At 40.7% G+C, this 27,062-nt stretch overlaps 2 protein-coding genes across 2 annotated transcripts in view; both read right to left on the bottom strand.

Moving 5' to 3' along the window:
* Positions 1-14,481, bottom strand: part of lpgat1 (lysophosphatidylglycerol acyltransferase 1) — a 52,292-nt gene extending 37,811 nt beyond the window's left edge. Inside the window, exons 1-2 of the mRNA XM_044329669.1 lie at positions 13,521-14,481; positions 11,807-12,059 (exon numbers count right to left, since the gene is read on the bottom strand). Coding sequence (XP_044185604.1) covers positions 11,807-12,044 — 238 coding nt within the window. The 5' untranslated portion in view covers positions 12,045-12,059; positions 13,521-14,481. The remainder of the gene's footprint in view (positions 1-11,806; positions 12,060-13,520) is intronic.
* A 1,929-nt stretch (positions 14,482-16,410) lies between these two features.
* ints7 (integrator complex subunit 7) lies at positions 16,411-26,281 on the bottom strand. The gene is made up of 20 exons (XM_044329736.1): positions 26,038-26,281; positions 25,747-25,876; positions 24,735-24,881; positions 24,437-24,574; positions 24,266-24,312; positions 23,964-24,163; positions 23,631-23,753; positions 23,421-23,538; positions 23,123-23,257; positions 22,892-22,989; positions 22,227-22,466; positions 21,835-21,972; positions 21,292-21,498; positions 20,834-21,028; positions 20,427-20,530; positions 20,252-20,320; positions 19,701-19,833; positions 19,165-19,263; positions 18,445-18,630; positions 16,411-16,824 (listed from the first exon to the last, which is right to left on the bottom strand). The coding sequence occupies exons 1-20, from the start codon at positions 26,129-26,131 to the stop codon at positions 16,543-16,545; spliced, it is 2,883 nt and encodes a 960-aa protein (XP_044185671.1). The 5' UTR covers positions 26,132-26,281; the 3' UTR covers positions 16,411-16,542.
* Positions 26,282-27,062: the final 781 nt, after the last annotated feature.

Genomic DNA, 27,062 nt, shown 5'->3' with positions numbered 1-27,062 from the left:
TAAAAACAGACTATTTGTGCTTTGCCGAATAACGCATTTGTATTCGGGCACACCCCTATCACCTACAGGAGTGGATCTCCAGTGGCCCTCTGCTCCCCCTCCTCTGATTTACATTGTCAGGCCTCTATTCAGAGCATACAGGCTACTTCACTGGCCAATCACCTGTATCTGATTGTTGACGGGATACACACAAGAGCTGCAACAAAGGAGGAAACATGGCTCATGTTAGATGAGGTGTGACAACAATAGCCCTCCTGGAGAACACAAGAGCTTCCTTTGTAATTTAAACGCACTTCAACAGCTCTGCATATTAAAAAGGGAACCAAGGAGGTCTGCTGAAGCCAAAGGGTGAAAAGATTCAGCTGGGCTGCAAACATTTACTGTGAATCCTTATTGTTCTAGGTGGGCCTGGCCCCGCTCAGGTTTTGTGTAATGCAAATGTTGCATCAGTCAGGCCTTAGCATGAAGAGTGAGTGATGGTTTCCCTGCTGTAGCAGAGTTCACGTTAGGATTGCTGGCAGAGAAACCCATCAGAACTGTTTTTATATACCGTGTTTAACATTTAATTAAACCAGAACATGACACCAACGCAAAACAAGACAGCTACAAGATGTGGGACTGACATATTTGGTGCATGATGAAACGAGATGAGATGACTGCGTTTGGCAATTTGTCATACAGAGGAAACGGTTTCTTTTCAAAAAAAAAAAAAACAAAACAAAACCCCTCACCTTAAAATCTAAGAGATTGTTGTCCTGAGTTGTATTTTTCTTATTTTCATGGATGATTTGCCAACTGAACACATCATGACATCAATTTGTTATGGGAGATAATAAATCTCAGGTGTTAGTCTCCTACAATCATAGGCCCTGTTTACACCTGGCATTAAAATGCATCTTGGGTGATTCGATTACAAGTGGACAGCTCTAAATACAGGTGTGAACGCACCCGAGACACATTGAGATCCGATCAGTCAGACCACATGTGGCCACATTCTTTTAACAGTGTGAACGCAATTTGTCCTGGGCCACACTGAAGGACCACCTACGCAACTGACATCCTCTATTTTCTGGCAGACTAGGCACTGGAATTGCATCGCCGCCTCTCGGTCCGTGTACCCTCCGTCCAAAGCTGTGTTCAACTTGTTTGATAACAGGATAAAGAAATGCATGTGAATTAAAAAAAACAAACTAAATCCACTTCCTGTTTTTTTCCCCCCACTCGCCTAACCCTGTTCTCGTCCTCAAATTGGCAATTGGAATAGATATTAAACTAAAACCAGAAAATAACTTGTTTTTCTGTCTATTAAAATATTTCAGAAGCTTAACATTTAATTGTGTTTCCCCTGGATAGTTCCCTCTGTCCTGTCAAGTTGATAACTACAGTTTCTAGTTTTGCGCTGCTCGACATAATGAGCTCAGGATTTATCAGGCTGCTTTACTCCAAAACAATTTCACTGTGTGATCCTGGACTGTGTGTATAACAGCTGACCTTTTGGATGTGAAGACAAACACAGAACATTTATTAACATTAGATCCAATAGACGGGCATTTGATTTTGGCGGGGGGGGGCACACATATTTGTTCATCCTGTTATCAAACACAGCTTTGGACAGAGAGTACCCAGACCCCCCCGGTCCTCCCACCGGTTAAAAACAACAACAACGAGTTTGGTCTTTGCAAACGGAAATGATGTTTATTTGCATATAGAGCGAGGAAGTGAGATGCCGTCACAAGTGGTCACTCAAGGCGCATGTGGAGACGCACGTTAATGCCAGGCGTGAACAGACGTACTTAGAGCTGTCTACTTGTGATGGGATCACCCGAGACGTATGTTAATGGCAGGTGTGAACAAGGCCACGGAGCACAACAGAAGACACAACAGAAGCAGAGATGTTTGTGTGTTCTGTGCGTTATTCTCAAATTCTCTTTTACTATTTATTGTCTTATTATGAGCTTGTCAACCATCTGTATCACACTTTGAATCGCACTAAACTGTATGAAAGGTGCTGTTTAAAATAAAGGTTGATTGATTGACAGCAGCCTCGGATTGCAACACAGCAAATGTTTCAGTTCGAATGAGAGGTGAAGGTCTCACTTTCTTGCTCTAAAACTGCTCTGAATTTCACAGATGAAGAAAAAAAAAAAAGTAAAAAAAGACAGCTCTGGCAAACCAAAACAGTAAAATGACTCATCTAGGAGTAATTATTTTTTTCTGGCACAGTTGGTGGCAATAGTGGAACCAACAGTGAGCATCCAGTTGTGCAGAGGTTCAGTCATGAGCGAGGCTGCAGATTTATACTGATGTTATGATGAACTATACGATATGGCACCTCCCTACTGTCCATCAGGGAGGTCAGCTGATAAGGAAAACATCTGATTTTGGATACTGAGAATATGAGACAGTCTAGGACATCAAAAAACGTTTGCCCGACATCAGAAAACCAAGGGTGTTGCTAGGAAATGCATCTTCGAGTGAGACTTTCATTGAGAGGTTTCCTGAAATAGATTGCTAAAATCTCTTCATTATTTCAACATGTGGGCAAACCTTTTAGTGCGCAATTATATGCAAGTGTAGAATCCACCGAACAAGGTATAAGATCCGATGTCATAACCCCAGGAGAAAAGGCCTTTCAGGCAATCAGTCAGGATTAAATATTTCCGCGAGATTCAGTAAAAGGCCAAGTCATTTTTGTGACAACGGTTTTAGACGACAAAAGGTTGCAAGCTTGTCTCCTTCCACCTTGAAATTCAACCCGCTGTACCTGCTGCTACCTATTCAACATGTTCACAATGAGATTTAGTCATGTGTTGCCAACCTCATTCAGCAGTTCATTAGTAGGAATCCAAGAATATTTTCCATGGCTCCGAGCATGAACAATAACTGCAAACATTTAAAGCAAATTGTTGCTTCTTACTGTTTATTATATTACAGTTACAGTTCAGACAGCCACTATGAATTGACCATGAGATAAAAAGACATCGAACATCCTCACAAGATCTCTGCGAGGTTAGAAAAAAAAGTGATTTAAAAAAAAAAGTGGGATGGAGGGAGACAAGATGTTGACATGTTCAATTTAGGCCTTTGTTTCACCTCTTGTCCTCCGGAGGATAAGAACAATCCTCGTGAGCGCAGGAATCGAGATCATACTTCTAGAAAAAAAAAATGACACATCTGTGACACTCGGACAGGGGGGGGTGTGTGTGGGGGTGTGCACGTACGCTGAAGGCAATGTCATTTCATAAGGAGCGTGCCTTCATGCTCGGTGAAGGCCCTATTGTTGCGGGAGACGAAATGATATCACAGAGATGGGTCATCTGTCAGATAGAATACATTAGGGAAATTGTCTTTGAGAGATGACACAGTTAGCAAAGCGGGATGACAGCCACACTGCAGGCACAGTGTCTAATCCGGTATCGGTGGTCAGCTAAAGCATCCCTACACCTCTTTCTGTCTCTCTAGAGGCGGACGGGGATTTGGCCGAGTCTTCCACGAACGTAGCTGTCCTCAGTCAGGTGTGCCAAAGAGGAATGACTCTCTCAGAGGAAGTCAAATAAATAAATGAATAAAAAAATGATAGAGCTGTTTGGCACACCGGAGTTGAAAGGGAGATTTTCAAATAATATTTTTTTTGTTTACTGGCTGAACTGGGTGCCCAAATGGTGAATGAGTGCCAGCCAGAAACCAAACGGTGAGACGTTTTTCTGCCACATTTACCTGCTTGGATCTCTTGCTGGTCTGGTGTAATTATAAAAGGGGAGCAGTAGTGGCCTGGTTAACGTAGCCAGTTGTAATCATAATTAAAGCAAGACCAACAAATGTTCCCAGTGGATACATATTGGTAGATAACACGAAACTGCAGCACAGAAATGTCCAAATCTGTTTGAGGTAACTTAGAAACTATTATTATTTTTAAACTGTAACTGTCCTGCTCAGTAGGTCTTGGCCACAATTCGTTGATGATCTAATTTAAGGGATCCTTGTTAATAAAATGTTATGTGTTGATGAACAAGACTAAGATTCTACTTTCTAATTTCTATCTTGGTCAGACTATAATCATGATCGGTGTCAACAACTCTGTAGTAATGAATCTAAATCCTACTTTCAAAAGCTGAAATGGATCTGAAAGGTTGGATGATGAAATACCTTCAGCATTTTCAAAATGTTTACCGGTAATCTGAGGCTACGACTAACAATTATATTCACTTTTGATGAATCTGTGGATTATTTTCCTCTATTAATCATTTTGTCTATAAATGTCAGAAAATAGTGAAAAATGCCTGTTATAATTTAAGAGCCCAAGGAGATGTCTTTAAATATCTTGTTTTATGACCAACAGTCTTAAAATCCTCACATTTGAGAAGCTGCAACCAGCAAACCATTAATTTATGCTTTAATACAATTATTTGATCGTCAACATTGTTGCAGATTATTTTTCTGTCAAGTCAATTTTATTTATACAGCCCAATATCACACATTTAACTGGGGAGGCTTTATAATACAGCATACAACATCCTCTATCCTTAGACCCTCCGATCAAATAAGGAAAAATAACAAACCTTTTAGTTGATCGTCTCACTGATTAATTGACTAATCGTTGCATCTCTACAGATATCTAAAAACAAATTTCACAGCCATCGTCCGACTGTACAGGAACAGCTTACTTCTCTTATAAGACCCATTGTAACAAGCCACAGAGTAATCTACAAGGCTAAATCCAGTTATTAAACCCAGCCCATTACTCTCCATGTTGGTTCAATGAAATAAATGGATATAATGAAATGCCTTTAATTTCTTGCCCTCAATTTAAGCTAAAAGCTAATTTGACCTCGTCCATTGCTTCTAAAAGTTTGTTGTATCCATTAGATCACAACACATTAACATTAAAATATGGATCTACCACATAATGTGCTGTTCATCCACATCAATACCCCGCAGTCTTCCTGTACACCAGGGAATGAAACATCAGCCTCCGCTCATGCAAACATGTTTCACGGCTTCAGAACAAAAGCGATGTTAATTCCCCATTCATGCTGTCGCCTTCTCAACTGACCCCGGGCTGTCTCGCCTCCTTCACTCCAGTGTGCCATGAGAGCTACAACACATTACAGCATGGCCATCTCAACCTACAGTATGTTTTCATGCACTATACGCATTAAACTTTTACCAAAGTCTGTTTGCAAGGCACCAAGAGTATCCTTTTCTTTAATAAAAAGCTTTCAAGTGTGCACACTAGTAATGCTTTTAGAGCATGTATGTCTAGCTTTTCATTGTGGTTGCTAACATAAGATCCATTTTGCATCTTTTGATAGATTACACAGACAAAATACCAGGAACGTCTGCACATCTGGACATAGCACGGAACGTAATAAAGATATGAAGTGAGATGAAGCTCAGCTGAGGCTGATATTCTGAAAATAAGCATAGACTGCCCCTTCCTAACAGGTGCAGCAAAGATAATTCAGGACAGTCAGGGGGATGTCAATCAAGTATGATCTGTACACACCCACACAGTCCAGAGAAAAAGTCTAATCAGTAACTGATAACACTTGTGTGGGTGTAGCCTGGCTGTAACTAATGAAGAGCAGTTTCCACAGTGAATTTTACTCCAGTACAACCAACTGGTTCAGCACCACTGAAACATGATCAAACACACTGGAATTCAAGTTATGATTGAAAAATGCCATTAAAGTGTTCTTTCCAAAGAAAACGGTGGTCTTTCTCCTGGTTTCTGGGAAAGCTGTATTATGCTAATAGGTTTATAAGAAAAAGAAACATCGAAAGAAACACCTTATAAAGCTTTCTAGAAACTCTGCTGTCAGCAGACAAGCGTCTTCGGTGATGTAGTTGATGTTGAACAGGAGTATAAGTTTACACGTGTGTAGAAGTGAAAGCCTGGCACGGATTAAAGTGGCACAAAGGTCGAGTGTCGTGTGTCGCTCTCGTCTTCCGTTACTAGTGTTAAGATCGAGGAAACCAAATTTACGAGACAGTGTCGAAATGCAAAGAAACCATCAATTTAATTGGATTCTCGGTCAACTGCTGAGTTGACTGTCAGTGTAAAACATGCAGGTAGGGCTGAGTGAACTTGTTTTTGCATGATGTGCAAGATGTCTAAATCGTGAACATTCGAATTATTACAATATGCGCGAGTTAAGTCAGGAAGTGACCTAGATGATCGCTGCTACATTTATTATTTTGAGTCATGACAGTCAAATGTTCATCTACTGGCTACTTTGTCTTCAGTCAGACTTCAGGATGTTATTATTTTAGATACGAGGACGCTTCCGTGTAATGATATCTCCTTCCATCCAGACGTTCGCTGCTGTGCTTTCTCCGTCTGCAGTCTGTTATTGTACACATGCGTACTAGTAAAGAGCTGATTAGAAACGAGTCGGATGCGTATACATGGCAGAGAAATCGCTGTTCTCCAGTGAGTGAAATCTACCTGTGGAACCAGGTTTCTCTAATCTCATACACCGATTACAGAAAGCAGGTTTCTCGTTCACATGACGGTTAAGAAATCAGCTTCCTGGAGAGAAAACCGACTGTAACCTGGTTACTCAAGTGCATGTTAACACACTGCAGGATAACACAAGTCAGTGGTTTGTGTCAAACATCTTGTTTCTCAAAGTACCATGATGAATGATCGTTGTAGTACTGATCACTCTCCAACCAACATGCATCTTAACGATCACTACAAAATGATCAACAAATTATTTTTGTTCAAGTTTGTTTTATTTATTATTTTTATATACTGAATATATATTTGGTAGTTTTCAGTAGGAAGATATCTTTGCGTTTGTTGACGCTGTGTCATATTTGTTACGAGCCAGGAAGTCGTCGGAGAAGTGATCAGATTGTGCAGATATCAGGCTGAAGTCTTGTAAAGAAACACAAACAGCAGCAGATCAATAGTGAGCGGACTTTTCTGCCCTAGATGTGCTGAATCTGATTATTAAAGTGGATGCCCATGCTCTACTTGGTTGAAACATCTGGTACTATAGCTTTATTGGATAAGCTGTATTTTATGACAGCCTTGCAAGCAGTGGAGATACTTTGTTATTATTATTGCTGAACTGTCTGAAAAAATACGTTTCACAACAAAAGTCAAGCTTGATTAAATTGGGATTTTATTGTTTCCGCATCACCCAGATCGACCTGAGGAGTCGGGAGACATGCTTGTGTGTACAGCAAACAGAGATCAGAGTCTTGATAATGCTATATTCATGTACGTACAGGGATATGGATGACCAGGTTACTCTGTGTTTTATGTCAACATCACACTCCAATTATGATCAAAGACACATAACCTGGAAACAAATGTACAACGCTGTACAGACGTAATCTTACGGTCAACATCTCTGATGTCTGAACAGGTTCAACAGACCTCTCGCTCATGTAACATGCAATGAAAACTTAATCCTGCTGGCTTTAGTGCACCTGTTTGTGCCCAGCGTTGTGTGTGACATTCTGATGAGACCTCATACAGTTGCGCTGCTTTTGTCATCAACAGGGAAAAAGGGGGTCAGGTCGAAATAACCGCAAAACAGTAATGCCACAAAAACACAGTACAAGACATTTTGGAGACTTGTGTAACAACCCAACAAGCAGTTTTTTAAGATCAGCTTCAGCGTGATTCATGCTTGACACAAAAGTGGGTTAACTTTACATTATAATTACCATATATATATATATATATTTTTTTTTTTTTGCACCGACGACAGTACGTCTGTGTTGCGTTTCTGATGTCACAATCTGAATGGACACACGAAAATAGAAATAAAAAGCCTTGTGCACAACAATGAAGTCTAAATATGCTGGTAACTGAAAATAGCAGCAGCAAAAAACACAAAAGCAGTATTTTGAAAGTGAAATGTAGCCTCAGAAATCACATGGAAGCAGGGTGCGAAATGAACTTTTTAAAAAATGTGAACACCTAACAGCCGCTGACAGATAAATGTTCAGATTCACCGACCGCTCCGTAGTGAATCATTATTTGTGTTTGAAATCTACCAGCTACTTTCATATTTTACCAACATTTGGCTGATGGCTGATGCTAATTTTTCCAACCTGCATGCAAGCATCTGACGTTAGAATGCAATTAGCTTATATAATAAAATAAAACACTTTGGGTTTGGGAAGGGGTTTATAACTCACTGCTAATTGAAGCTAGCAGCAGCAGTAAAGCAATATTTGCTTAGCCGGGGTCGACCCGTTCTTCAATAAAATGAGAGTCTACAAAAGAGATGACGCTCAGCTGATTTAGTTACATATCACTGTTAAGTGCGCTGACCTCACTCACTGAAAGCAGTCCTCAACTCCGGCATGTCACTGTTATACTTTTACGAGAACAGCGTGATCAGACCTCCTGAAAGTGTGACGGCAGTTTACTAGCGATCAAAGATCAAAAGTCTAAAGCTTCATAAATATAATTAGCTGCGCCTCTCAAGATAACCTGTTTGCAGAGCGGCTGAAACATCTTTCCTCTGATCAAATATTGCAGCCTCTCTTTTGATATTATACCAGGAAAATTAACACCTAAAGAACCTTAAGAGTCTAATCTTGTCTCCTTGGTGCCAAGCAAAAAAAAAAAAAAAAAAAGTTCTCCTACACACTCCTGTGTACTTAATTAGGCAAAAAACAGTTAATCTGTCCTGCTGCAGGCACGCAGAGTGGAGCTCTTGCTTGAATTTCCATTTAGAGATCAAGAAACATTTTATGATACGCGCTCGAGACTTAACGGAGTGCTTTCACCTCGCACTATCACACATACTCTCACCTTCACCCTTCACTAAACCAAGCCTCTATGTGAAGCTTGAGACTTTTAACTTCCAGTTCCGTCAGTCTGAAGAGATTTCTGACGTATCGTTTGTCACAACTGATGTGTCTTTTTCGATCACGATGATAAAGACTATACAGTATACGTCACTATTTGGTACTGATCGAACGTTATCTACAAAAGCGCCATTGTTCTGCTTCTCCAGTGGCGGTGATGCAACATCCTTTGTATCTGATAGTTAACCAAAGCTCAGCCTCTGAACTGCGGTGTTTCATGCTGTGAATGAATATAATTGTTTCCCTGACACACAGCTAGTATTTCATGGAGTCATCCTGACAAAGTGCCAGTGCAGCAGCAAAAAAAAGGGGGAGTCATTTTCTTTTTGGCCTTTCAAAGAATTTTTACAATTTATTTCAATAATTTGCAGCTGCTGCCCCCCCCCACTCCTCCTCCTCCTCCTCATCCTCCTCCCTTCAGTGCAAGTATATCATGTAAGTACAACAGTGAAGCTCTGACCTTGGGCATAATCTGGAGCATCTAAATTGTGCGTGTCGTCCGGATTCAAAGGTCGTTCACACAGCGCGGTGAACTGCTCTGTCTATGAGGGACAGGTAACAGGGCTGATAGAAACAGCCTTGTCGAAATGTCCTTGAGCTCGGGTCACAACGCTGATGGTCACACACACGCTTCGGGACTATTGCTACTGCATGCTGACCCCTTCCTTTGACACGAAAGCTACAATTCTATCGCCAGTGTTTACTGTCCAGTGTTGTAATACTACTCGGATCAGGAGTAGTAGATTCTTTTGTCAGATTGTTGACACTGTCTTTGTAATGTGGCCAATATCTGACAGCAGTCCAAACGAGCTGGTGCCAAAGAAAGAACGATACCAAAGACTGAACTCCTGGCATGCTTTTGCATAAGAGTACAAATAAAATGAAATACAAAGAAAATGTCACTGTGCATGTTGTCATCATGCAGCTACACAGCGTCATACCTGGACTTATCTCACATACTGAAGTATAGCTCATTATGCAGTCATGGCTGCTTTTTTTTGCTTCTTTAACATCAATTTTAAGATTGTCAATTTGGTGTTGATGCCCTCATATACTCCTGTTGCCCTATTCAGCGTTTTTTTTCTTATAAAACATACGTCTCACGCTTGCATTGAAGTGACATTCAGTGCGATTATGTTGTCTCCCGCTTCACTGTCCCTCGACTGAACACCTCAGCTGCAGCTCTTACTCGAGCCCCGGCACACAGAAATGTGACTAATGCTGCACTGGATTTGCAAAGTTGCGTGATTTCTGACATGAGTGTTCAGAGTGAGGTCACACCGGCTCACGTCAGATATGTGAAAACAGGAAAATGAGAGGTTGTCCGTCCGGCCGCGCACTGAGAATTCGCAAGCTCCCAAAACTTTTGGCTGATGCAACGTTTACAAAAAAAAGGTCTTTTTCATCAGACAAACATCTATGTGAACAAAAAAAAAAAAAGCAGCCTGATGAAGACCTTGTTGGTCGTGAGGTTGCGTCAGTAAAATTTTTTTAAAGCCTGCAAACCTTCAGTGTGTGGACAACCTCTGCTTTTAATTTGCTGGGTTTTTTTTGCTGCACCTGTGGTTGGATGTGTACACTTTCCACCTCTCTGCATCAAATCAGGTATGCGTCACATTTAGGAAAACACTTTGGGCCAGATTGTCTTGGACTTGCTGTCTAAATGTAGCCAAACACACCCAGTTGTATATAAAGTAATATGAGAAGTACCAGATTGCAAATTACAGTGTATATTTTATCTGGTACTCTACATTCTTACCAGCCTTAGTCACCGTTTGTAGGATATGGTAATAAGATATCTTAGTTCAAACACTGCCAATCAAAGTGTGCAACACAAATTGCTCAACACAAGACCAGGTGTTCCATAGGCTGAAAGCTTTGCATTATTAATCAGCACGCCTTGTTGCTCCCCATGTTCACCACTTAGCAATTTGTAAGCATTTTGCTTGCAGCTCTGTGCAACCAAACACCACTGACTGCCTGAATCACTTCAAGGTATTCAACCGGTCAGCTGAGAGAAACCAACAAATGCTTGTGATATCTTGCCACGTGTGCAATTAACACCAGGAACAATTCCTATACCTTGAGTGTAATGAGTGAATCAAGTGATGCTTTCTGTCAATGAGTGCTCGAAGAAGCACCAGATGTACCAAAAGTACAAGTGTCAGCTATGAGCAGAATAAGCTCTGCATTTCAAGATAGGGAAGTGTTTATAGCACCTCTGTTATAGAAGCAAGTCATCATGATTATAATGTTCAAGCTCTGCGGAAAGTGGAGAAAACACTTGGTGATGGAGGTCAGTCGGACCGCTACACATCGTTGTCCGTGTTCAAGTGGCCCCCGGTTTATGCCTCTTGTGTATTTACATTTGAGTCAGACGTAAGCATCCGTTCCTCTGAAGAACATTATACCCGGCGATGTTTGAGAGCCACAGAAGGTCATTTAACGACACCTTCTGCTGTTCCGAGATTTCCAAAATCCTCAGTGATTCCTATCAGCAGCCAATCTTCTACCCGCTGCACGACAAATTAGATTTTATACCTGTTTCTGTATTTCCTAATCCAGCCAGCCTGAAATGACAAATGTCCTTGCTCTTTTTGCACGACGCTAGGGAAAATATTAACGCGTTATTCTGGATGAATATATATAAAATAACACCAGGTAACATCAGTTTATCAAAATAACTGGAAATAAAATGTTTACATTAGGTTAACATATGTCTTTACAGCTACATATCTTCAAAACAGCGGTAGGTGTTGTTAAATGATGTCCTAGGTTTTTCAAACATTGCATTGTATATATGTATTACAGTGAAGCAGATGTTAACCTCTGCAATGCGAATGTAAATACATGAGAGGCACAAACTGGGGGTAGGGAGCAGCTTCACAGGTTTTTAAAGTGATCTTCATGCTTCTCCAACAGCAAGTAAAAAATGTTTCAATGACAACAATGAATCAAACTATCTTACCTGTATAACCTGCGATCCAGCCCCATGAAGACACCATGGCCAGCAACCATTTGAACATAACTCCTTCAACGTGCCAGAAAGTGGACTTGTCCCATATTCTCAGCGGCTGAAGGAGGATCAGGTATAAGCAGTAGGATGGGATGGCTACACAGTTGTTGAGGAACATAAACACGAAACGGATCACAGACTTGAGTAGAACCCAGCCCAGTTTGCCGGCCCCGTCCAAGAGCTGTGCCATCCTGATACACGCCGTCTGAAACAGAGACACAGCAGCTATTAGCATCCCGGCTTTTGTTGTTTACCAAAGGACAAAACACACATGTGTGTACACAACATTATCTTACTGTAAACAAACTGTCACTCTCTGAACAGGATGTAAATTAGCTAAATGTTATATACTGGTGGAAGAAGCGTTCAGATTCTTCACCCAAGTAAAAGTACCAATACAGCAGTGTAAAAATACTCCATTACAAGTGAAAGTTCTGCATGAAGAATCCTACTTAAGTAAAAGTACATATGTATTATCAGCTTGATGTAGTTAAAGTATTGCAGTAAAAGTAGTGGTTTGGTCCCTCTGACTGATATATTATTATATATGACATCATTATATTATTAATACTAAAGCATCAGTGTTAGAGCAGCATGTTACTGTTGTAGCTGCTGGAGGTGGAGCTAGTTTCAACTACTTTATATACAGTTAGCTAGTTTACTCCAGTGGTTCCCAACCTAAGGACCAGGCCCCTCCAAAGGGTCACCAGATAAATCCGAGGGGTCATTTTCAGTTTTTGTACTTTTCCTCTAATCTTTGATTTTTGGTGAAATATTGGATTATTTGAACATTTATTGAAATGAGACCCTGTGAGAAGTTTAGAGGGAAAAATCACTATTTGGTGGAGCTGTTAACAACTCACAGACATCTGAAATGTGACCCTGACCACACACTGCTTTTTGTAAGACGTCAAAAGCCAAAAAAGGTTGGAAAGCACTGGTTTCATCTTTAACAATAAGTATATTTTAAAAGCTTGTTATATTATCCATTGTGTCAAATATTCATCTGAAAAATAACAGTCAAATATAGTGGAGTAGAAAGTACAATATTTCCCTCTGAAATGTAGTGGAGTGGAAGTATAAAGTAGCATCAAATGGAAATACTCAAGTAAAGCACAAGTATCTGAAATTTGTACTCAAGTAGAGTACTTGAGTAAATTTACTTAGTTAATCTCCACCACTGATGTTGTATTATGCAGGGTGGAGAAACTGAGGGTGAGGCTATTTCACGGAATTTAACTATAACACAGGCGTAGTGTACCTTAACGTCTCATTACTATTAAAGAGGATTTATTTTTGACTGTGACTGTTTGTTGTTCGTGACTGTCTGCTCGCTAGCTGCCTAGCTGTAACAGTAATACACGCAAAGACAAGGACCATAAAAGGACCAGTCGCACGGGACGTGGTCGAGTACTTCCATGACATGCTAGCTAGCAGCAGGCTGAGTTAGCATAACGGGAGCAGATGTAAAGAAACGTGTCCGGAGTAACGAAACACACGGACATGTCTAATACAGGTAGCTAATAACATTTAAGCTCTGTATGTTAGGAGACAATAGTGAATGTTAACTCGGAGGGCTGGTGCAAAGCGCATAATCCTTGTACCCCCTCCAGAGTATAGTCCGACCCTGACATTGAGTATCACCCCGGTGGCTGCTGTTACTCACCCGTTAATGTCACTGAAGCATCCGCGGACGGCCGGAGAGATGAAGCTAATTGTCGGAGCGAAATAAACGATGTCACGTGTGGCTAACCTAAACGGTTAAGTTAGCAGTTATCGCTCGTTAACATGGTCAGTCTCATATCAAATCAAATCTGGGGACAGAGGTGGAAATGTGTGATAATAACGCGATAAAAGCGCAGATGAACCCATTTAGCTGACGTTATCCACGGCGGCTCGGGCAAACTGGATCCCGGCGGGCACCGTTAGCTCGCTAGCTAGGCTCCATCTCAGCCAGAGACACCGGGATAAATCCTCCGATGCATCATCACCATCATCATCATCACCATCTTCATCGTCAAGTTAGCTAGCTACTGAGCTCCCATCAGCGACAATGGACGAGAGGCGGGTCGGGCTCAGCGGCCGGGGATCAACGCTGCCTGCCGGTGAAGCAAACACTACACAAACTGCAAACGATATATGACCATAAAAATGCGAAGAACAGCGATTTTTTTTTTCGTTAGTATGCAGGCAGGACCCGTTATTATCTGCCTCCAGACCCCGTTGCACACCGCGTCAATGTACACAAAAGATCAACGGCGCGAGAACGGAAACTTGTGCCTTCAAAATAAAAGCTCTCGTTTTAGGTGGATAGTTTCCACGCGCGATCAGTGAGATCAAACAGTCTGGTCTGGATGGTAACCCCAGATTTACGAAAGATCTCGCGAGAGTGATTATTTCAACCCAAACCATGATCTTTCCGTAACCATAACCAAGTGGTTTTGTGCCTAAACATAACCAGACTTTAACCACAGCGTTGTCACACCATAAAATATCATTATTTTGTACAATGACAAACAACGCGCACAATGAAGAAACAACGCCCTTAAATCTCGCGAGAGTTCCGCGAAATAAACAGGGTTACCATCTGGGCACAAACCTCAGCTGAGAGAACCTCTTCTTCTTTGCAGTTTTTGTGGCAATTTGCATCCTCTGCGCTGCGTTACTGCCTCCCTCTGGATTTAATCAATTAAATTCAAAGGGGCTTTATTGGCATAGGAAACAAACGTTTACATTGCCAAAACAAGTGTGAAATTAAAAAAAAAAAAACAACCAACAAAGGTACATGAACAGAAGAATTGTGATTTTGCTGTCATATATATATATAATTGAAAAAAATGTTTTAAATAAAATTGAAAAATGTAGAAATGTAGACAGTTAACAAAATGTAAATACAAATAAGTGAGAACCATATAAATACTGTAACTTTTTTTTTTTTAATTAAATGTATTTTAAAAATATTTGTTCTGTATGTGTGAACAATACAGTAAGTATGTCTAATCTCCCTCAATGTCCATTTTCGTTTCAGTTTTTTCCCCTCCACACTACCGCTCAGATCTTTTACACTGGCCTCTACTACTGTCTGTTACTACGTAAGCTCAAAAACCTGATGCTTTACCTGACCAAATTTGATATAAAATGACCCTTGTATTATTTATTTATTTTTGTTTCTTTCTTTCTTTTATTGAATGTTTAAACGTGAATAAGAATCTATTGTTTAATTATATTGATTATAGTTTGGTTCATAGATAGATAGATAGATAGATAGACTTGACTGGAAATGATTTGTTTAACAAACACTCACAGAAATAGTGCCATAGAAAACTATCATGCCTGGATGATTTAATTGGTTTAAGAGGTATTAAAATTGCACACTGTACGTTCAGCCTCATTTTTCATTTTGAAAACCAAAAGCGGAAGTTTAATATTTATTTGCCTCCCACTTGACGCTCCTGCGCTCACTTGACGCCAGTTCAGTGCGCAGAATCTCTGTCAAGTGCTGATGCTTTCATTACCTGTGATGGAGAAACAGTTTTCCTAATTTTGTGACTAAATCGTATGACTTCATCCTGAATCATCCCGACTGCGGTGACAACGAGTTAATTTCAGATTACATCAGCGCTGTGGGCGCGTGAGTTCATTATTAAAATATATGGATTTACTTTTCTTTTTAAATCAGAAACTAGGAGGACGTGGGGACTATTTAAGAATCCTTGCAAGTCTGTTAAAACTATGAAACAGTGGAGCTAATGTGTCTCAAATGTTGGTTACAATAACACCAGAAGCAGGAGATTGCAGGTCAGTAACATAATGTTATATACAAATGTTGGAATAAACACAAATCAATCTAATCGAAATGTGTAAATGCTGACTGATAAACGTTGCGATTTGGACTCATGCATCTGGAATCGACATTAGATTTTTACTGCTCCCCAGACAATGATGTTCAATGCATGACTGTAGTCTGCTCCCTGGTGGCCCTTTCTGTTATTGCACTTATGTAGAATAGATGCCACAGTAAACCCAAGGGCATTCAACACTAAATTATCCCTGAAGATTTCTGCATGAAATATTTTTGGATTCAGAATATGGTCAGGGAATTATGAGCAAGTTTCCTTCACCTTCAGGTCATGTATGAATCCAATAATGTGGGGACGTTAAAGGACAGGTTCACAATATGTAGAGTCTGTCTTAAAACACGAGTCGGGTACCCAAATGAACATTGAAACAGGTTTTTCTTGCTATAATCTTTCCTCCTGTTCATACTGACCATGCACTTACAATGTATGAAATCCACAAGCCTCCTTCTGTGCAAACATGTACACAAAAGTTTATCTGAAGCTAATATGAAGCTTCAGCTGTCCAAACTAGTCAAATCAAGTAGATATTTTTCCATTAACAGAAGGAATGATTACAGCAAGAAAAACCTGTTTCGCTGTTCATATGGGCACCCGTGAACCTATCCTTTATATATATATATATATATATATATATATTCGGGTGTCCTTTAAACTCAATCAACAATATTTTGGATTGACTACACTGAGCGCTCAGAATAAAATTAAATCTGGTCTTTTAATCGTTGAAAAAAATATTTACATACAGAATACAGTTTCTACAAGACAAAACAGATCAAGTACACAAGCTAAAAAAGGTGGTTTGATGGTAAAGCATCCAGAGCACATTTACTAGAAGCGAGCGTATGCACTCCTCTGCGGAGCAGGCTGGGCTCCACCTTGCTGCAGCTGGTGGCGGAGCTGCTGGGAATAAGGATCCTCCAGGGACTTGACTGAAACCATCGTCTTGGGCCCGGTCTTCCATTCGATGCCACTCTCGTCCACCACCGAGGCCTCCACGGTGACGGTGTGAGTGCCCAGGATGGAGAAATTCAGCAAGAACTGGGTGCTGAAGTAGTCGTTGTGGGGTTCTACCCGCTGCTCGATCTCGTTAGTTTTAGTGTCAAGTGGGATCTGAAAGGTTTAAAATATGGGAAAAGAAGAAAAATATGCGGGGGTTAGAACGAAGCCACAATTCCTCACCAAGAACAGCAGCAAAAGGGAGTATAAAGGTTAAGAGTTTGTGTGCTCTGTGATGTAGCTGTGCTTTAACTGCTTCTATAGAGAGCAGAGTAAACTTTATTGTCCCCGACGGGAAATTTGTCTTGGGCACAGTGCTACAGTCCATTGCTTCACATAAAAAACATCACAAAAACATAAGAAGCATTTGACACGATGCTCGACAGATGCTTCACATAAAAACATCTTAAAAACACAAAAGAAACATTTGTCTATACATTTCACATTGACAACATGACGGCTTAAAAAGAAACTGTAAGAGTTATAGTGCAAAAGTGCTAAGTGCTAAAGTGCTTGTGTATTTATTGCAGGTTGCTCTATTACACTAAGATTTAGCATTAGAGTTTAGCAGCTTGATGGAGGTTGGAACAAACAATCACTTCCAGTGGTTTGATTTGCACTTTGGCACATGGAGTTTTCTTCCTAATGGCAGAGGTTTGTATTCAGAGGAGAGGGGATGTTGAGGGTCCGCAGTGATCTTTGTTGCTTGTTTCACTACTGTCTGCTCATTCAGGCTCTGTGTAGGCTCATATTCTTTCTTCCCCGTTACCTTCACAGCCCTTTTGTGCGTGCTGGCAGGCCTGCTTTTCAGTCGCACTGTTGCCAAACCCTGCTGTATTTCCATATCTAATGATGCTCTCTAGGATTGCTGGGTATAACATCAGCATGATCTGGCTGCTCATTCAATATAGCCTCGATCACCTTAGAAAGGAAAGTCTCTCCTGAAGTCTACTGCGCACGTTATTAATGTGTGTTTTCCAGTAAAGACTGTTGTCTATGTGGACACTTAAGTATTTATACAAGGTCACCTGAATGATTATCTAGTTTTTGATGACCACTGGCTCATGGTCAGTCACTCGCCTCAAGTCAAAGACCATCTCCTGTGTTTTGGTGACATTTAGAATGAGATGGGTGGGTGTCGCACCACTTGATGAAGGAGTCTGTCTCATTGTGGTACACAGAGGGGTCCATGTCCTTGTGGAGAAGGCTCAAAATCACAGTATCATCAGCGAATTTTATAATATAATTATTGGGCTGTACTTTCCTGCAGTCATTAGTGTACAATGTAAAGACTAAGGGTGATACCACACAACCTTGTGGGATCTCTGTATTGCTGTGTTTGGTCTCTGACTGTCCCATTGACCTTCGCTTGCTGTGTCCTATTATTTAAAAAAGAATAAAACCGTCTAATCAGTTTAGTGTTCACACTCATGTCCTTCAGCTTCTCTAAAAGCAGGTAGGGTTGCACAGTATTAAACGCTGAACTAAAAAAAAAAATCAATATATAAAATTCGAGCGTAGGCTTTTGTTTGCTCATGGTGCTTGGAGATAAAGTGCAAAATGCTGAGGACGGCGTCTTCAGTGCTGCACTCATGCTTATAGGCAAATTGGCATGTATCCAACATTATACATTACATACATGTGTTAAGAATACCTGATTTGAGCTTCAATAAATGGAACAAACAGTAATATCCTCAAAGTATAAGAATTCAGGAGAAATGTAGATGAAGATACCTTGTAGTCAGGCCCTGACTTGCTCTGGAGAACAGAAGTGACATTGAGACAGACAGACTGGATCTTCCTGAAGAGTCCCGGGCTTGAACCGTGCTGCACCACTCCTTCTACCTTGAGAGTCAGCTGCTGGGTGTTCTGCACTGGGATTGGCTCACTTGGTGTTCGTGGGGATGGAGAAAGAGCCAGCTGAAAAAAAAAACAAGACATAACCTGGATCAGCCTTAAGAGTTAAAGACAGAATATCCTCTAAAAGACTGTTTCACACGAATTATCACTGTCAATCAGGCACCACACTTCCCTATTTGCAGCTGTATTGTGCAACTGTAAGACTGACATTTGAATGCATGTATATTTTATTTCTACATTTTTTGCACTGTCCTCATGTGAGTTGCCTTGACAACAACCTATCCGTGTAGTGTGCATGGTGTTGAAGTGATTCTGACAAAATGCAGCATGTACACTCATTTCATCTGAATGTAAATATATGAAAACCTATACACAGGTGAAATCTCAACTGCGCTACTTTTATTTACAGTATCTGATGACAAGACGAACACACATGAAACCAAACCCTCATACATTATTTGGAAGCAGATAGCGAGAAAGGGTCGAGCTCTCTTTTACTCTTCATGTTTCAGATTCTATTTGGCATCTGGGATTGTGAGATTGTGAGGGGCGTCTTTTATGCTGTGCTTTTCTATTTAAAGTAAAATTAGTTACCTTAATGCTGGTTGACTGGAGCTTTTGGAAGAAATATCTCTGGAAAGACAGCGGTACCTTCAGCAGAGCTATGACAGCATCACAGAGACAACCTGTATGCTGAAGAACAATAACAGCAAACAACAGATTCACATTATAGGCAATTTGCAGCTGTTAATTTCCATTTTTTCTTAATTTTTTCTTTGTTTAACCATGTAAAACTCTCATTGAGATTAAAATATCTTCTTTAAGAGACCTGTCCTGCCTGAAGGTAGCATTAATATACAACATAAAAATGCTAAGATAACACACATTTTAAAAGAGTATACAACATATCCAGGTAGATGCATAAACAGGTTTGAGTTTCCATTTAAAATAAAGTAAAAACAATGTAAAAGCAAATATAAGTGCAGCAGTAGAATAAGCTTAACTTAAATACACCACATACTGTATATAATACTAGATACCAGCAGAGCATTTGTCACAATCATCACACTTTGCAAATCTGGACACCTGCAGCTAAATTGTTCCCCGGGTGATCTAAATATTAATCATACCAAGTGTGAAACAGGGGGGTGTTTCTTGGTGAGGCCCTCCACTTCTTCCAGCACTCTGTTAAAGACTGACATCATCCGTCGCTCATATTCGCTCTCGGTCTGAACCGACCCAAGGGTGCCGTACTCCTGAAAACTAGATAACAGAAACGGAGAGACAATCAGTTTGAGTCAAACGTCTGTCAGGAGAATGCCTTCAGGGGATGTGAATTATAGTAGAGCACTCAATAAAAAACCCCAAGTACAAGGTTCAGCGAAAAAGCTTTTCATTAAATTAAATAAGCATGCATTTATTTTCATTACGGTGTCATGTGCATCAAGTGTGCAGATTACGAAAAGCTACATCCATACATTGTGCAGCAGCCGGTCACAGCATGCAGATAAACTAAGTTGACATTTTCCCAGATATTTTTCAAACAGTCTTCCACATAATCTGCCTTTTCTAAAATGTCACGCAAGTGAAAACACAAGAAAATTAGTTTATTTTACTCTACAACAAATTCACAAGAAAATCGCATTGTTCCGCCTTTTTACACTCCATGAACCGCTCTCACCTGGCTGCCTGCGGGTCCAGTATCAGAGCCTCTATCACATGGGAGACAAGCAAACAGCTCTGTTGTTGTCTTAACAGACAGTTAAAGGGAAATGTGTTACAGCGGAGAAAACATTGATTGATAATTGTCAAAAAGGCTACGATTGTGATGTCGCTGTGGTATGTTTAAAGGATACAGCTCCACGTTACGGAGGGTGGCGTAGTCGGCGTCAAACGATGACTGGTGTAAATCGGCGTAGCGAGCAGCTAGACTTCTGAACTCATCCATGCATACCTTCATCTGAAAATAAAAAAGATATACAGAAGTGGATTCAGGATTTACCACTTTAGGAGCACATTTATTCACAAATACTGCTCGACAGTACAAGTTAAGTCTGTGCAGGTCACATAAATTTGGGGTCCTGATTAAAAATATGTGTATATTATTCCCTTAACTACTGTTTCAATGTAAATGCACACAAAAGGCTATTTCATCTACATCATATGCACACATTACTGCCTGGGAAAACAAAACCCATCTCCTGCAGGCCGGCTGTCCAGCACAGACCTCTTCCCTGAACTTCCAACTCTATTAATGTTTTACCTGCATGGAGATGCGGCCACACCGCTGCAGTTCATTGCCTGAGGTGAGGGCGATGCTGGTGGCAATGGCGGGAGGAGGGCTGGTCTTCAGGCTGTTGCAGGTACAAATGAGCTGTGACAGCGCTTGCAGGGTGTCGATCCGCAGCTTAATGAACTCGCACTGGAACGTGAGTGGGCTCAGAGGAGTGCTGGCGGCCTGGAGGGAGGGATTAATAAGATAACTGTGGATAAAGACTACAGTTAAATAGTTACGCAGGTCTGTGTTGAGTAACAACAAGATACAGTCAAGTATTAGGTGTGTTAATCCATTAACAGCCTTGGCCTCTGTGGAATCAGCTCAAACACAAAGACTCTGGAGACTGAGCATCAACAGCTTTAAGCATCTGTCACTGGTGAAGGAGGAGAAACTGTGTTGTTAATGTTTTTTGACAAGCAAAAGATGGCCGGCAGTTAACTGACTGTGAGGGAGGCGATGCCCTTTTGGTAGGAGCGCAGGGCCTCTGCGATGGCACTCATGGCTCCGCTGTAGTCTCCGTCCTCTACGTGGCTCAGACACTGCTCGGCCTGGGAGAACTCCTTCAGGCTGTTCAGCCAGAAGTAGAAGTGCTCCGATGCCACACGGGTCCGCAGACTCTGGTACAGCTCGCTGGAGAACTCGTGGCATCCCTGTGGATTAATGATACACGTTTTATGATCCCGTTTCAGGTGTCGGAGGGCTGCTTGTGACACCTTTTGATTCAAATAAAGCAATGTTTCTGCACTGGTGCACCTTCTAACAACAGACATAGGTCTATATGAGGATAGTAAAGACTGTCAGGGTTTAAATAGAGAATAAAACTTAATATCTACACACACTCATCAGCAGGCTATCAAAAGATTGTAACCAATGTGTATCAAGTGGTTTGATCCTTCACACATATATTATCCGATACTGCAAACTGCTATATGATCAATATCTGATGAGTAAAGTAGTGCTGATCTTGTCCAAGCAGGTGAGATTACCATGCGTGAAGCTTGCCGTGCGATGCGGTACACCGTCCAACCATTAGCAACATTCTCCAGCTGCTGTTTGATGACAGTCTTCACTTCAGCTGACAGAGACGACTGGCTGGCAACAAAAATCACTGTTGCCAAGGAAACCTGCAGGAATCACAGTAGAGGGTGAAGAAATCAGAGCGTGCAAGAAGACAAGAACACTATTTTCAGAAAACAGGTTTACACATCCATGATGAGCTCTCACTAGAAAATGAATTTCATAGGATTACAACTTCATTGTAATTTAAATGCTGTTTGGGGTCTCATGTGCCTGTTCTTAAAAACATAAAAAAATAACATTTAAGTGTTGGGAGTTGTCTGTGTAGTAGCTGATGTCTGGCTCGTGCACAATCCCTCACCAGAAGCTCTTGCTGCTTGTCAGTGGAGGAGTGACTGGCTACTCTGTAGAGGTCCACCAGATCTCCCAGCATGCCGTCGCCCAACACCGGCATGTGGGTGGCGATGGCTGCCAGAGCGTGGCACATGAGAACGCGAGAGGAGTCGCAGGATAAGTGGAGCTGGCCGAGCAGGAATTCTACAGCTGACTGGCTGAGGTGTTGTCGACTTTTCAGCAGCTTGACCAATGAGGTGAGGGCCGTCTAGAAAGCAGAGGGTTGACACATTAAAAAAAAAAAAAAAAAATAGAGAGCTGGGTATTACTAAGACCCAATAATGTTGGTAGATATTAAAACACCCTCCTGGAAATCAATCATCATTACATTTATTGACAGGAGATGGTTGGTAGTGGAGTTAAATGTTTGAGGCAGAGTATGTTTGTATTATTGTCAGTGTTTGATAAAGATATGACAGTTCAGCTTTACTGAGCAATGCTCCTGAAATAATTTGGCCCTCTTTGGTTGACATTTGTCTGGCCTCAAATAAAAACACTGTAAGGCATCCTAAGTGTGTCACACTGAGCAGAATTTTTTTTTCTGTTGGTACTAATAGAAGACTGAGTTTTAATCAATTCCTGATGTTTGCATCGAACCTATTTTTTCTGTCTCGTGGTCATATCTTGTCTTACTTTGAGCGTGGCCTGGGCAGTAGGGCTGCTGTCTTGACTGCAAAGCATCAGAAGGGACTCCACCCCCAAAACTGTGTCCTGCTCCAACTGTACAATATCTGAGGAAGAAAAACGCACAGCAGCACTTAGCCTTGACACGCAAGAGCAAACATCAGTGGGGTGAATGTAAGAAGAAAGCATTGAAGAGTAACTGGCATTGGAAGAGTGCTTAACCCAGCCCATGTCACCAACCTTTTTCTGAATAGGAAATGGCGATGTTGGTGAGCACTATGATTCCATGGGCAGCCACCGCCAGGTTACTGTGGTAACAGCATTCTTGTGCTAGTTTAACCAGGTCAGTGAGACGGGGGGGAACTGAAGCGCTACCTGAGAGGGATGTTTGAAAGGAATACAGATCAGTTCAGAGTTACTCACTAGACAAATAACAGCATTAGAAACATGACTCTAAAATAAAATGATTACATACAAAACACAAGCGCAGTGTGACATGAATGTCTTTGTCAGAGACTGATTTCAAAGTGAGCATTACCTGTGATATTATGAAAATACTGCTTGATTGCAATTGTTCCAGAAAGGGTGGAGAGTACAGCCAACATCCCCAGCTTCAAACTGCTGTAAGGGCTGGTTAACGCACACTCACAGAGGGTCTGCAAGGAAAAAACACAATCATGTTACCTTCAGCTTTCACACCAACATGAAGAAAATCCTGCAGTGCAACGGTCAGCATTTGAAGCTCTACCTGAGTGTTTTCTCTGATCCACAGATGAGGAGCCTTTTTAGCCAGGAGCTTTAAGTCATTTATTGCCAGTCTCTTGACAGCTTTTCTCGGGTCGTCTTTCAGGTATTGAAGGAGGAGCTGCAACTATAAGGATAAGGAATCAATTAAAAGTCAGTCATTTAGATTTTTAGATCTAATTTAGATTTTAGATGAGACAGAGTAAACCTTAATAATAGCAACAGTGCCTGCTCTTTAACAGACAAATGCTTAAGACATACATTTCCAAGTCCCAAAAGAATTACAGTAGACAACCAATAATATCAGGGTACCACACTAATACCGGCATGGTCCTACCTGTTTGGGTATATCGATAAGGGAAGAGGCAGCCAGCTGGGTGAAGGTGTGCAGGGTGACGATGACCATGGGGGTGGAGGGGTAAGAGTTGACCAGGTGCTGTAGAAGCTCTCTGCTGCTGGATGCTAAGCTAGCATCATGGTGCATGTGCTGCAGCATGGGGATCAACTTCAGCTTCAGTTCCACTGGAGTGTCTAAACCTGGAGTGCAGCAAGAGAAATATTTGAGTAGTGGTTTATGATATGCATTTAAAATTAATGGCTCTAATTTCTTCTCTCAGTGCACAATTCTTAAGATTTTACCTTGAATCATCTCACTGACTTTGTTGCAAATCCCAGCTGCAAAGTCTCTGAAAATAGGAAACAGCGATAAAAATATAATTGCACCAAAAGCAACCAAAGCTAATGTAAAACAGCATCCCAGACGCTGTGAACCCTGCAGCTAATCTTAAGCAACACTATGTGTTTCCTTACTTTGACTGTGCAGAGAAGCTTGCAGCAGCAAATATAGCAGCCTCCACTTCCACATTGTCATGAGAGTCCAGACTCTGGCGAATACTGTGGTGGGCATTCTTCCTCTCTGGGATGATGGAGGCCAAACTACCAAGCATCCTGAACAAAAGGAACAACACAGAAACTGAATGGGAAGAATGGCAAGCATGTATCACTCATGTATTCTGGGACTGTACAGTAGTGCAGGGTTATGGCATGTCTCAAGTCCTGTGTCAAACCAGCATAATGTGCAACTTTGTTTCCATTTACATATTATTACCTCAGAGTGATGGCTCTGGCCACTGGGTCATTGCTATGTATGACAGAGAACACCCTTTTAACAAATTCATCCACATTGAGGATCTTTTCTAGATGTTTCTCACTCTGTTGAGTCACTTTCAGCACACAGAGCCGTAGGAAGTTGTTCCTGAAATCAAAGAGACACACGTTTATGAACAAAGAAGTCTGTGACACAGTGAAACCAGTTTAATTGAAGTGATACTACTCACACACCATAGACATGCTATTAATGGTTACTTCCTCTTAATGAACTCATTTTTAATTCTATTAAATGTTTAGAATATTGCTTATCATGAGTTACCAGAGCATCAAATCTATTCAAATTTCTGAATGATCAACAGTCAAAAAAAACATTAATAAAGTAATCCATTAATAATTATGAGATGCCCAAAAGCAAGCAGCTGTTACTTGATATCTCATTAGATTCAACTTTATTGTAATTGAACAAGAACGAGATGCAGTTGACATCTAACAAGTTCAATTTAGGCATAAAGTGCTGATGTACAGGATATAAATTACTAAGAGCAACTTACAATGTATATAAAAGATAGATTTACAGATATACACTTGTGCAGCGATGCAGTATGTGCAGTATATAAAGTGACGTTGTGGTAATTAAATAATTAACTAAATATGCACTCAGTTGTCAGTTTATTAGACACACCTAACTAAAAGTAGCCCAATACACCAGTCCTGAGATAAATGCTGCCCTTATGAAGGAGATAATGTTCAGTTTTTGTTGAAAGTGTTCTACAGAGGTGTTGATTCAACTTTATAATGATTTTGGAGGCTGTAGGTAGTGGTGCTGTTGAATTATATTCCATATTATTGAAAGTGGTGCAGACTGGGATTTAATGAAAGGCTTTTGTAATAAGCTTTTACAAAAGATTGCATTAGCTTTAGCTAGATGTACCTCATAAACAGGCAAATAAATGTTTGACTAAAACTATCATCAAAATTGGACAAAACAGATAGTTAAAAAGCATGCATACCCAAGTCTGAAGATGTCTGCGAGTTTCAGAAACGCAGAGTTGATGAGGATGGGGAAAGGATACTTCTGAAAAAGTTTGGGGAAGAGCACCACAGCTTCACATTGTTCCCCGAGCTTCCCCGACCGCAATCCTGGAATTAAAGCAACTTAACTGGTCACAACAAAGCAGGGACTCCTCGTTTAGTCATTACATTTAGCACAACCGACACATGGAGAAGACACAAAACACAAGATCAGGTTGCAACCCAAGAAAGAGCTCTATGCTAACGAGTTAGCGAGCTAGCTGGCTCACCTTTGTCCAGCTCCATAAGAGCCGAATTGGCGTCGAGTTCTTGTTCGCCATAACAAGCCTCTGACAAGAATGAACGTGCAGTTGAAAGCGACATTATTCTTTAGTTTTTTCACTAAATACTTCTTGACGGCACCCATATGCCGTTAGCATGTCACTGTTCAGGTGGCGAATACACAATACACTTTTCTTCCTAGGATGGCAAGGTGATGACCCGCCCAACTCTGCCTCTGATTGGTGTACTCTGATATTCTTACCCTATCCCTAACCGATTATACTCCTCATGCCTGAACCCCAACCAACGAAGACAGCGAGTACTGGCCAATCAGAGGCAGAGTAGCGCGGGTTATTCCGTTGCCATCCTAGTAAAAAGAAAATGTGCAAAATAAAGGTTACAGCAATAGTACTTCCGGTATACAGTTCAAGTTTTCACAATATAACGCTTGTAACGTGTGAGTCATTGATTAAGTTTTACTTTCTGAAAATCACACTTTTTTACGGAAATATTTTTAGGTAAACTTCAATCTAAATGTGTACATATTTTCAGTGGTGAAAAATAACAAAACGCATTTACTGAAGTATTTATTGAATTGGAGTTCTTGTACTTTACTTGAATATTTCCATTTAATGCTACTTTATACTTTTACTCAACATTTCAGAGGGAAATATTCAACCTTTTGCTCCACGACATTAATTTTACAGCAAGTTATTTGTTACCTTTAAGATTAAGATTTTTTGTATGAAACATCTGTTTATATATGATGTATATTTATAAATTAAACTACACAAAAACATATGAAGTGGTTAAAATGAGATCCACCATTACCAATACAACAGTAAGTGCTGTTTACATTTTAATGCATCAGTAATAATGGTCCAATAATATAACAATAATAATATTAACTATATTGTGATGTCTGATGAATGTTGTGACATTGTTTGACCGATGGATGTGTGCTGTTTTTAGTCTGTGCGTATTCATGATTTTGTGCATCATGAATTTTACAAGATTTTATTCTAATTTTAGG

Source organism: Thunnus albacares, chromosome 16, assembly GCF_914725855.1.
Source record: "Thunnus albacares chromosome 16, fThuAlb1.1, whole genome shotgun sequence".
Lineage (NCBI taxonomy): Eukaryota > Metazoa > Chordata > Actinopteri > Scombriformes > Scombridae > Thunnus > Thunnus albacares.
The sequence above is the reverse complement of the archived record's forward strand: the minus strand, read 5'-3'. Positions and strand labels throughout refer to the sequence as shown.

Excerpts from the sequence above, each read along its gene's own strand:
- ints7 (XM_044329736.1), bottom strand. The coding sequence starts at position 26,131 with ATGTCGCTTTCAACTGCACGTTCATTCTTGTCAGAGGCTTGTTATGGC. Across the intron at positions 21,499-21,834 it reads CACGGCAAGCTTCACGCATG|GGATGCCACGAGTTCTCCAG; the intron begins GTAATCTCACCT and ends ATTAATCCACAG. Across the intron at positions 21,029-21,291 it reads AGGGCATCGCCTCCCTCACA|GCCGCCAGCACTCCTCTGAG; the intron begins GTCAGTTAACTG and ends CCCTCCCTCCAG.